The sequence below is a fragment of the Protobothrops mucrosquamatus genome, unplaced genomic scaffold, assembly GCF_001527695.2.
Source record: "Protobothrops mucrosquamatus isolate PMUCROS unplaced genomic scaffold, P.Mucros_1.0 scaffold2474, whole genome shotgun sequence".
NCBI lineage: Eukaryota > Metazoa > Chordata > Lepidosauria > Squamata > Viperidae > Protobothrops > Protobothrops mucrosquamatus.
The window spans coordinates 204170-216467 of NW_015388544.1; the positions used below are offsets into that span (position 1 = coordinate 204170).

The 12298-nt window shown below is 37.9% G+C and overlaps 2 protein-coding genes across 2 annotated transcripts in view; both read left to right on the forward strand.

Annotated features, from left to right (window-relative positions):
- The window catches only part of TMEM87A (transmembrane protein 87A), a 30470-nt gene extending 27618 nt beyond the window's left edge, over positions 1 to 2852 (forward strand). The window contains exon 20 of the mRNA XM_015825084.1: positions 366 to 2852. Coding sequence (XP_015680570.1) covers positions 366 to 407 — 42 coding nt within the window. The 3' untranslated portion in view covers positions 408 to 2852. The remainder of the gene's footprint in view (positions 1 to 365) is intronic.
- A 2371-nt stretch (positions 2853 to 5223) lies between these two features.
- VPS39 (VPS39 subunit of HOPS complex) overlaps positions 5224 to 12298 on the forward strand; it is a 28783-nt gene continuing 21708 nt past the window's right edge. Inside the window, exons 1-6 of the mRNA XM_015825071.1 lie at positions 5224 to 5425; positions 6184 to 6249; positions 7845 to 7909; positions 8918 to 8960; positions 9431 to 9525; positions 10871 to 10969. Coding sequence (XP_015680557.1) covers positions 5353 to 5425; positions 6184 to 6249; positions 7845 to 7909; positions 8918 to 8960; positions 9431 to 9525; positions 10871 to 10969 — 441 coding nt within the window. The 5' untranslated portion in view covers positions 5224 to 5352. The remainder of the gene's footprint in view (positions 5426 to 6183; positions 6250 to 7844; positions 7910 to 8917; positions 8961 to 9430; positions 9526 to 10870; positions 10970 to 12298) is intronic.

Below are 12298 nucleotides of genomic sequence, written 5' to 3' on the forward strand. Positions count from 1 at the left end.
CACATTACAATGTGACTTTTACCTGTTTCATGTGATATTTCTTTTGAACAAGCTATTGGGTTTAGCTCAACAGCTTTCTAGGCCTTAAAAGCTTTAAGTCAATGTTTTTAACATGCTAACCTTAACTTGCACCTAGAAGAGCACACTCAAACAAAATGTATATTTTGTGTATGACAAAAGTTGCATTGTACTCACTTTATTATGCTAAAATTGAATTCATGCTATTTGACAGCTTTGCCATAGAAGTAACAGCAACAATCAGATTAATAATGCATTTTTCACAATCATGCTTCAATTACAATAATGTAATTTTTTCAGGAAAGTAAATTGTTATATTTATTGGATTCCATTTATTAATCTTGCAGGAAAGAATGATCACACACTTTGAAAGATCCAAAATGGAATGAAAGATGATACGACTTGCAGAAGCAGCTGTCTTACTGCTGTTTGAGAAAGGAAGACACCTTGTCTCTCTTGCAATGTCCCAGTTCTGCTTTCTCTGATATGTTCCATGAACTTTGGAACTACTGATTGGTATCAGAGGGATTTTTTTTTTTGTGAGGTCAGCATGGAGGGAATTTCAGTCATGAAAAGATTTGCATTTGCACTGTTTGCTGCCAGTGTCCTATTTAAAGTATGGAAATGTCTTTTATTGCAGCAAATTCTTGTAAAGTATTTAAGTTAAAACACTTAACAATTGGCAGAGCAACTTTTAATTCAACACTAGATCTAAATCCCATGATTTAACTATAAGGGGTGAGAGAAAACAAGAAGTTTCTTCGAGCCAGTAAGGATGAACCATGTGCAGAAGTTTCTTCAAACAAGCCAAAAGTGACCTCTGCTTGTAGATAATTTCCAGCATGGTGTATTCAGTAAGATGCTGCACTAAATTCCAGTATCCTCTACTTGAGACTGTAAATGGGGGTTTGATTCCTATCTCTATCCATTTTTCTTGGAGGACTTATATTGTCAGAGCTGACAGAATCATCATCCCATCTGTAAAAATACTTTGCATACAAAAAACATGTATGCAACACCCTGTTGTGTGTGAGAAATCTTGAATCAGGATCAGTGCCTTTTCTCTTAGAAACAATAGCTATTGTCTGAAGATTCTGCTGTCTGGCTAGGAAAATAAGAGAGTTTTTGAAGGAAGACTTTGCTTATGGAAAACTCCAAAAGAAATATTTGGAAGAAATTACGATGCTTAATATTTTTAGCAAAATTAAGTGCACTTTTTTCATTCCATAACATAAAAAATACTTTCAATTTAATGTATTTAAAAGCAATTATTACTTAATCCCAAGTTTGTTGCTATGAGGTCTGAACAAGAGCAGTTAATCATTTGAATTGGAACAGTAATTGAATGAAAACGTCATTGAACATCATAGTACGTACCAACTATCCCTATTTCCATGTTAAAATTATTTATGCTAGGTTTATTGAGCCCAAAAAGATTTGAGCCACTGATTCATAAGGTCAAACAGAACCTATCAGCTGTGAATTGTGATACTGTAATTTGTCAAAACTGAAACATTTTTGATTTGAAATTACTTGTAGGTGGCAAGCTCCAGTTGGGCTATGTTTGACTTTAAATTGTTACTTTTAGTTGATTAACCTGTGCTAAATTTGCTTGGGTGAGATCTTTGTAAAAAGTAGTAGTCATAAATGGGAAGTATTCTGTTTTGCAGTTCTTAAGTGGCATTCCTGATTGTTCCCAGTGGTCCTGGTGAAGTGGGGCTGATATTCCACCCCAATATATCAGCTTTTTAACACTCTTGAAGTACCAGTTTTCTGAGGCCAATGAGATATTTAAAATAGCTACTTATAGCCACCTGTCCACTGCTTCTAGGTAAAACCATAGCCAAGGCTTACAGAAGAAGAGATCTTTCTGAGCTGTTTCTTCAGATCTGGAGCTGGCTGTGATGCACAATAAAACTGCAGACTATGATGTGGCAGCTCAGTCTTCAAGTCATTTTAACCAAAGGCCAAAAGGATCTTGTTACAGTACAGTATCAGTAGCTTCATTACCTTCCACAGTTCTTCTACATCCTACCTCCCAACTATCATCTACATTCTACACCAAGAGACATTTTTAACTATACACTTGTATAATTATATTTAGATACTGAATATTTGAGAGGGTTTTTTTTTAAGAGGCTATCAAGAAACCTGACCCTGTTACTGGGTGGATAAATAAGTCTTGCAACAGAACAGACTCAGGTTAACCTAATGACAAATACTCTTCTGGAATAATTTATGCAAGTATGTGTGCCGGACCTTTCTTTTCAGTTGTCTAGAGAAGTGCAAATGAAGGTCTTTTTTTTAACCTTTAAATTGTGTTTTTCTAAGTTTAGTGCCAAAACACGAGTCCTACAGATATTTGATATAGTAATTTTTTCTGGAATAACTGGAATTGGGTTTTCACATGGAATTTACTACTGGCTTAATCCTTCTTCCCAGATGTATTTTGGTTGCACTTACAATGTATAAGTGGTTTGGTAAATAGGGTGTCCTCTGTCTTACAGGAACTTTTTCATTTGATTCAGTCTGAATTAGCAGATTTATGTTCTGTATAATAAAATTATTTTTTCCTTTAAAGACTGAAATGAGCTAAGTATCTTTCTGATATATTTTATTTGAAATGTCTTATTTTTGATGGCAAAATATCAGGAACAGACCATGGGTTCAGATACAGTGGCAGCTTCTGCATTCTAATATATCTGTCTTTGTTTGGATGAGTCAAAAGACTGAGGGCAAAAGAGCTTACACATTGCTCATCCTTAATAATTTTAGCTTTTTGTTATTCCTGAATGCTGCCACTAAACCTTAAGAGTTTGAAATATACACTAAAACAAAGACAAAGAAGCACTGTTGTCTTAGGACTATGTTATAGTGCTGGGCAGTGCTTTTTTTGTAAAAAAAAAAAAAAAAAAAAGGTGCCGGAACTCACACACAGCTCAGGCTCCAGTTGAAAGCCTTTTACGGAGCCAGGGGGAGGGAGAAGAAACCGCTTTAGGGAGCTACTGAGACGCAGATCACTCACCTAGAAAAGGTCTGTCTCTCTGCTGCGGTTCCTGCTACTGCTCTGATCTGAGGCTAGGGGACGCATCCACAGCCCCCCGCAGCCCGATCCAAGCTCCGGAGGCCTGGAAAAGACATCTGCTGCCCGGATCTATGGCCGCCGAGTGATTTTGTGGCCTCCCCCATGGCCCGATCTGGGCTCCAGAGGCCTTAAGCCTCCAGAGCCTCTGGAGCCCAGATTCATGGCCGCAGAGTGATCAGGCCACGCGGGGCCTGCAAAATCGCTCCACGGCCATGGATCTAGGCTCTGGAGGTTTGGAAAAGGCCTCTGGAGCCCGAATCAGGCCGCAGGGGGGCACAAAATCACTCTGCGGCCATAGTTCTGGGCTCCAGTGGTCTTTTCCAGGCCTCCAGAGCATGGATCCATGACTGCAGAGTGGGCCGCGCGGGGCCTGCAAAATCGCTCCGCAGCCATGGATCCAGGCTCTGGAGGCTTGGAAAAGGCCTCTGGAGCTTGGATCGGGCCACGGGGGCGCAAAATCGCTCCGCAGCCATAGTTCTGGGCGCCAGTGGTCTTTTCCAGGCCTCTGGTGCCCAGACCGGGCCGCAGGGGGGTGCAAAAAATTGCTCTGCGGCCATAGATCTGGGGTCTGGAGGTCTTTTCCAGGCCTCCGGAGCCCAGACCGGGCCGTGCAGGGGCCACAAAATTGCTCCACAGCCGTGGATCTGGGCTCCGGAAGCTTGGAAAAGGCCTCCAGAGCCCAGATTGGGACGCAGGGGGGCTGCAAAATCACTCCGTGATCTGGGCTCTGGAGGTCTTTTTCAGCCCATAGATCTGGGCTCTGGAGGTCTTTTTCAGGCCTCCGGAGCCCAGATTGGGCTGCAGGGGGCCCGCAAAACTGGTCCATGGCCATAGATCTGGGCTCTGGAGGTCTTTTCCAGGCCTCCAGAGCCCAGATTGGGCCATGCAGGAGCCACAAAATCGCTCCGTGGTCATGGATCTTGGCTCCGGGGACTTGGAAAAGGCCTCCGGAGCCCGGATTGGCCGTGGGGGGGGGGGCACAAAATTGCTCTGCAGCCATACCTGTACTCTCACTGGCAGCTTAAAAGGAACTGGTTCTTCTGTTCAAAAAAAGGTGCCAGAACACCGTTCAGTGTGTTCTATGAGAAAAAAAGCCCTGTGGTGCTAGGCAACTTCAGACTTGATCTGCATTAGGAAAGTGTATCTGAATATGAGAGCCTTTAGTTCATTAGGAATTTAAATTATTATATTTAACAAAGTGTGAGAGATGTAAAGTTAAAAGAAGTTAACCAGCTAGACTGATAACTTTCAATTGTAATTACATAAATTTAAAGACAAAATCCAAACACTGTTTTTTTAAGAGATCGGTCTATTAAAATTTTTACTTTTAAATTCAGAACAAAAAGACCAGCAATCTAGGTATATTAGGCAAGATGGGTGGCATAGAAGTCCAATAAACAAACAAGACTTTTAAAAATATTCCATACCTGCAGCATGCACCTCCGACCCTGAGGGTAGTAAAGTGATGCTAAACAAAAGACACTATTCCAGGTGAATTTAGCGAGAGAAGGTGAATACCGTATTTAGGATTACTGCGTTGAGTGTAATCCTTTTGTAACTGAATGAAGTAACTGCATATACTTAGAAGGAAAAAAAGGCAGAGGCTCTGGAGACACGCCATTACAGCGTGAAGAAATATATTCGCGGATGAGTTACAATGGATTCCTTGTAATACAGTCGCAGGAATGAATTGTAGGACACGACGGTACATCGTTAATAAATGCACAAACAATAATAATACAGCTTAACTGTTGAAAAGATTTATTGGTAGAAGCCCATTTAGACCACGCAGGACTACCCGCTATCCTACGGCATGCGCTTTTGCGCTTTGGAGTTGCCAAGTCGCTTTTTGCTGCAGATTCCTTCAGTCCCTCGACCTGCCCCCATTCTCCTCTATGCCTGCTTTGTCCCCAAGATGAGCTCCACCAAAAAAAGATACTCAAAGGTAGGTGCTTAATGTAATCCCTGCGGCTGGAATTGGAGCGGCAGACTTTGGTCCGCGAACGGGAAGACTGCCACGACCGTCGGTCGCCCGGGCAGCCGGGGTTAAAAACGGCCCGCGCGGCCCGCTCAGAGGCGGAGCCTGGCTTACGGAAGTGAAGAGCAACCCGGAAACGTTGCCGCGGCCCAGGCTCAGCTGTTGTGGTTGGAGTTGTTTGCACCGTCGTCGCTCGGGCCCTCCTTGGTGGCCCTCGGGCAAGTGCCCGTCGTTTCTGAGGAGAAGCTGCCGAGGCCAGGCTGTCGCCATCATGCACGACGCCTTCGAGCCGGTGCTGATCTTGGAAAAACTGCCGCTGCAGATCGACTGCTTGGCGGCTTGGGGTGAGTGCAGGGCGCCACTCCGGGTTCGCCCCCCACTCCGCCCTTGTCAGTTTCCTGGCGCGTTGATAGATGGTGCTGGGAAAACTTGAGCGCTTTGCCTTTTGTGAATTTTTTTAAACGGGACTCTCACGTGAGTCATGAGAAGTTAAAACTGCGTGTCTGCCCCAGCCAGGCTGGGCCGATGTTGGTCTAGAAAGGGAGAAGTAGGCTCAAATGCAAACATCCCATGGGATGATTTTCGGTTGCTGTTATGGGGGTTCAATAGAGAAGTGTCCATGTTATCTTATTGGGGAGAAAAGCGGCATTCACATTTAATAAATTAATATGAATGCCGGAATGCTTGTGTGTGTTATGGTTTTTCTACACTTATTTTAATAAAGTGTAATGGGGTATGCAACTTGTAGCTTGTATTTTCTTCCTCTCTGGGAATAGTGAAATTCCCAGAAATTACACATTTCAAATATTGTACTGTATAACATTCTCAAATGCTTTCCAATACTCAAAAAAACTTACAATGTTTGATTATAAAAAACCCACATTAAAGTCATATTTAGTTCTAGAATAAGGTTCTGCACAGGCTTTCCTGGGAATAAAGGCAATTTGACTTGGTAATATGGGTAGGATTGCCCTGTAAATTTGGCCTTAGAAAATATATGTTTACTTGAAAATAATTTTTATTGAAATATTTGTAAAACTCTGAATTTCTTAGGAAAAAATAGAATATTACTGGTGCAAACTAAATGTTTTTTCATTTGTAGAAGAATGGCTCCTAGTTGGGACTAAACAAGGACATCTTCTACTTTACAGAATTCGAAAAGAAACTGGTAAGTTTGTAATGATTTACTATACTTTCGCATATTAACCAAATAATAACAGCTAAGGACAGTTGAGAGCCATCTGTTACTTCATTGTATTTTAGGGCAGATTCATACAAGATAGGCCCTGTAGGTAGCTAGACAGAATATATGCCAAGAACCAGAAACATGTTTTAGCATTTCGCTGGCTGGTTTATGTATAGTGCTGATTTATGTTTTTTTGTTTTAGGTTTAGTGTGTTACATGAACTCCACCATTTTGCTTTGCAAGTTGTGTGAATCCTTCCAGTTAAAGCTTATTTGAGAAATAAATTTAATATTATTTATAATCCAATCGCTGTGGATAAAACTTAATAAAGAATTTATTGGCTGACTTGAAATATCCCATGTTCCATGTAGCATGTTTAATTCCAAGCAAAATTTCATTATATTTTAGAATTAGGTGAAACATATTTTAAATAGCCAATCAGATTCATACTTGATTCCTTTGCCTTGAAACTAGTTTGTAAAATATGAAATTAGAATAGAAATATGTATGAGTTACAATTGTTAAAAAATTCTCTCCCTTAAATCAACAACTCATTCGAACTAGTTGAATTAGATCTTCATTATATGATCATGGCTGATTTGGGTCAGTTCTGTCCCGTATAAATCTCACAAACTTGGGAATCCCCTCATCACAGTAACATTCTTATCATGTAGACCAGACATGTCAAACACAAGGCCCGGGGGCCAGATGCGGCCCGCGAAGTGGTTTCATGTGGCCTGCGAAGCCATCCTGGAAACAGTGAGGGAACGGCCCCCGCTGCCTTGGCCCTGGCCCATGCCGGCCGGGGGCCAATGTACAATTTTGTGGTGGCCATCTATGCTGAAATGCATTCAGTCTTAGCTCCACAAGGCCGTCTGGAAACAGCGAGGAACCAGCCCCTGCCGCGTCGGCCCTACCCCCTGGGTGCATGCTTTATGAGGAATGAAGAAATGCACCATCGCCTGGAAGTGGCCAGCAAATGGCCCTCGCCTACTTCACATATCCGGCTTGATGGGCTCTGCCCTGGTCCCACCCCTTTCTGCCAGAGACCCTCAGATCTGTCCCACTCCTGTCCAGGCCCCCACAGGCATCCTTGACGCGAATGATGTAAAGCTGGCCACGTCCACCCAGTAGGCCGCACCCACCTGGCCCCCCTGAGGGCAACCGCAATACTGATGCGGCCCTCAATGAAATTGAGTTTGACACCCCTGACATAGACTATAAATGTTATCTTGTAAAAAGTAACTTTTAAAGTCTGTCCATTAGTCTGAAAAGATTGCAAAACCATATCTCAATTTCTGGGACTCCCTGAATTCACAGAAAAAAAGATTGTCTTGAAATGAAAATTAATAGTGGAATCTTCCTAATAATTGGATAGTCAGTAGTGATTTTTTGATAACTGGATATGCTGTAATGTGCAGAACAATTTTTTTTGCAATCTTCAAATGAAGTTGTGAGACTTGCACCTCCTCTAATCTCAGTTCAGAAGTTTATATGACATTATTCCTTAACTGATAAATGCAGATTGATTAGTTAGTTATAATATATCTTATCTAAATCCATATATTGTTTGATAGGTTGCAATAGGTTTGAAGTCACATTAGAAAAATCAAACAAGAACTTCTCCAAGAAAATACAGCAGGTAGGTGTGGCAAATTTAGATTCAACTAAGATTGTTAATTTCTGTGAAACCTCAGCTTTATTTTAAAAGGTTGGTGGGATTGGAAATGGGTGTACAATCTAGAATATTTTAATTATTTTCATATTCGATTTACATTATTGTTATGGGTGATAAGTGTGTTCGTGATTGCTGTCCCATAATAAGAAATATGTTTATTCTCCATCCACATTGATAAATATTTTGGAAGATAAGATTAAGCTCTCATTTATTTGAGTTATTAAGTAAAAAGGAAAATGGTAAGTATTCATTTTGGAAGAAAAGGGAGTTAGCATTTCTTTATTTTTAAAATGTGTGGTGACTTGTCAAAACATGACTGTCATATCATTTTAAATTTCATTGGAATACACTACATTCAAGTTGCAACAAAACAGTAGAAATAAAAAAATGGCAAAAATGTCCAAAATGAGAACTGAATATCATCTTAAACACTTTGGAAAAAAAGCACCAGCTCTTTATTTTGGAATATGACTTTTAAATTTTTTTAAAAACAGTGCTATTAAAATGGAATGGAAGAAACTCATGTTATCTTTGTACCATGTGTAATTCAGGAAGTTAATGTATTACCTTTATTACCATTATTAGTTTTCATTAACCAACTGCGATTGGGACCAGCAATTCAATTCCTAAGTGATGTGGTTGTAATACTGTTCCCAACTTATAATATCAGTTCATTCAGACATTTATAAATTGTATATGGTATGTATTATTATGGAATTTAAATATTTTTCTAGTTAGTGTAACTGTTAAATCATAAAATTATGTTTGTTATGTGACATAAAAAAACCTGTTAATAGAGGGTTACAAATTAGTTTATTTCATCAGATATTCCATAATTTTCACTAAAGCGTTACCTTACTGGAGATGAGGATCTGCTGATAAATCAATTGCATTTTATAGTCCTTTGGCGCAAGTTAACTTTGAACAAACTTAAAGTTTATTTACAAGATTTTTATTTTTTATTTTTAATAGATCCATGTTGTTTCCCAGTTCAAAATTTTGGTCAGCCTATTAGGTAAGTGAAATAATTGTTCAGATTAATTTTGTTTTGAAACAAGGCATGGCAGCCATTACAAGACTATGGGACTTCTTTGCTAAATCTTGAATTTATTTCTGAGTTGGCAATGCATGAATTTGTTCTGTTAACTTGAATTTCAGTGTTTTGCTTTACTTCTGATCTTAATTCTTATTTTAATTTTTTAAGGTCACATTAATTTTTAAAAAACACTTTATGTTTTGTTATCTTCTTTAACCATTATTTAAGTTCACAAATTTTACATTGTCCATTACTCTTACTATGGAGATTCTTTGAGATTCAGAATCATTGTGGAATCAACAATGGGAGATATTTGTAAATTTCCCATTTTATTTGAAAATAAAATAATGTTTGCGGCATTATTCATTATGAGAAAGTTGTAGAGATTTCAGTAGCAGCATGTGTATAGCTTAATTTAAGCAGTAATTTATGTTTTTTGTCCCAAACAGAAAACAACATTTATGTTCACGATCTGTTGACTTTTCAACAGATTACAACAGTTTCTAAGGCAAAAGGTGCCACTCTCTTTACTTGTGATCTGAAGGTATGTAATGAAAAGAGGATCCAGGCTTGCGTTCTTTTTTTTTAATACTTTATTAATTTTTAACAATTACAATCTTTACTGCTTAGTAAACAACGTGTTGTCTAGGTTCTCATATTTAACATTAACTTCTTCAGTATCAATTAGTTCAATACTGCACAATCCAGTGTTTTTCCCTCCTTTTTTCCCAGATTGTTTTCATTTTCCCAACACTATGCAAATATATTTCTTGCTACTATTAATACATACAAAATTGAATATAAACATCCTCATCATATTTTCTAGTATTATACAGATAACAATAATATCAGTTTAAAACCTCTTTTCTAACCAATTTATATTTCAAATGTATTTGCAATTAAAATCTCTTTATTAAATCAATATCCTGTTTTTCATGTTCTTATTTAAGTTTAATTTCCCATCAATATTCGGAATATCTTTGTCAGTTATAGTTTTCTCAAGATTAGTTACAGTTATATAGCTAAGAGTTTCATTTATAGAAGCCATCTTCGTATTTTCATATTTCCCATATCAAAAAAGAGGTGCTATTTTAGTTATAAATCATATCTTATTATAAAAATCTAATTATATCTAAGGGTTATCCATTCTTTTAATCATAAACAAATATTTAATCATATAATGTTCCCTCTGGTAAGAGAAAGCTTCTGTTTTTTAAGTCTAATTCTAGCTTTCTTCCTTTGCCAAATAGCTTTCCAAGCCAAGGCAATTAAATCGCCAAAGACTTTTTCTCTATTTTTGTGAAAGTTGCTTGGAATGAGAAAGACAATTTATGTAAGGTATTTTTGAGGGGGAATTCCGCCCATTGCTTGCCTTCTTGAACATTTGGTGTGTTAGATTAAAATTCATTACTTGATGAATATTCAGGGTGGATGGGGGAGATGTGATCATTCACTACTTCTGAAAATCACATTTTAAAGATCATACTTAAAATACAGTCACTTAACTGACTGCAGTTGGAACCAGCAGTTCTGTTGGGTCTACTGAGAAATGGGTTTTATTTCAGCCTGTTTTTAGGGAGGGGAAAAGATAATCAAGGAAAGAATGACAATAAGGCCTGCTCAGGTCCATTAGAAACAAGTCAAAAACATGAGATTGCATAGACAGTGGAGTTACATAATACACTAATGAGGCTTGTTTGTTTGTGGCACAAATTGAGGGAATGCAACCATAGTAATTTGCAAGCCACAGTTTACTGCTTAGCATACTGCAGGACAGCAATTATGGAATAAGCCATATTTAAGAAAACAATGGTGTAACATTGTGTGTGAGCAGAGTTTAATATTGTGTTTTCCAACTTTGATACTTAGAGAGAAATTTCTTTTTACAGCACTCTGATACTGGAGAAGAGGTCCTGAGAATGTGTGTGGCAGTGAGAAAGAAGTTACAACTGTTTTATTGGAAGGACCGAAAATTCCATGAGCTGCAGGTGCAGTATTATTTATTATTTTTATTTATCAAATTTAGGTACTGTTCATCTCAGTCTCATTAGCATTCTGTCATTCATGTTAGAGTATAGTTTTTGGTTCGAAAGTGTCATTGATTGAAAGTGTCATTGATTTTCTATTCAGAAAACATTTTCAAAAATAATTTGAGTGATTTAGTTCTTAAGCCCAATTTAACAGTTACTTAGCTTCTCTTTCAGAGTTTATTTGATGAAGTATAACATTGATTAAGAAAGAACTAAAAACAAAGATAGAATTCTACGAAACTCAGGGAGATGATGATGATGATGATGATGATGATAATAATAATAAAGTTGGAAGGGACTTTGGAGGGCATCTAGTCCAACCTCCTGCTCAGGCAAGAAACCCTATACCATTCCAGACAAATGGCTATCCAGTCTCTTAAAAACTTCCAGTGTTGGAGCATTCACATATATATTGATGATGTCAGTTTTTTTAATAAAAGAAATAGCAATGCTTAAAATAGCTTTAAAAAAAATTAAAATCTTATGATCTGTCTTTAATTTTAAACTATAGAATGTAATGGAGCAAAAATAATTTTAAAAGTACGTTGCTGGTGGTTGTCATCATAGTTTCTATGAACCATGGGCTATGGCCATGTTAAACATACACTTCTCAAGACATTTAAAAACACTGGATTTTCAGCAGAAGGAAACAGTTTTACAGAGAAATAGGATTTGGGTTTCAAGGACTTGGGAAATGACCATTTATCTCTCTTTACTAACATTCCCCAAATTAAGGAAACCTTTTTTTTCTGGGCAAGGCACAATGTTTAATATCTGGGCAATACTATTGAGAAGATATTTTAAAATCCCATTTGAGAAATGTATTTGCTTGCTTGGAACTGGAGATGTTGAAAACCCCCCAACATGTGTTATTTTATTTTACCAACTATAGGAAGGTTCATAACATCTATAATATACCTCTTTTACATTGGTCCTTGGGTAACCTGACTATATTTATATATCCATCCTTGTTTGTAAATAATTTATATTTCAGACCATAGCAAAATACTGCTCAGCAGCCATGAAAATCAAGCATCAATTACTGACAGGGCTCCCACAGTTCTAACATGCTTTTTATATCAATACGTCAATTGCCTGTATTACTTCGCTTTTTCTTGTATTTAATTCTTTTCAGAGGTACCATTTATCCCTGGCCTTTAGCTGTAATAAAGATTCATTCAAATGTCTTTAATTTTATAATTTTTTCCTATGTTTTTTTATTTTCTGGGAGTTCTTTTTCCTAGAATTAATTATGGAGATTGTGCTTAGGAACATCCTTTATATAGA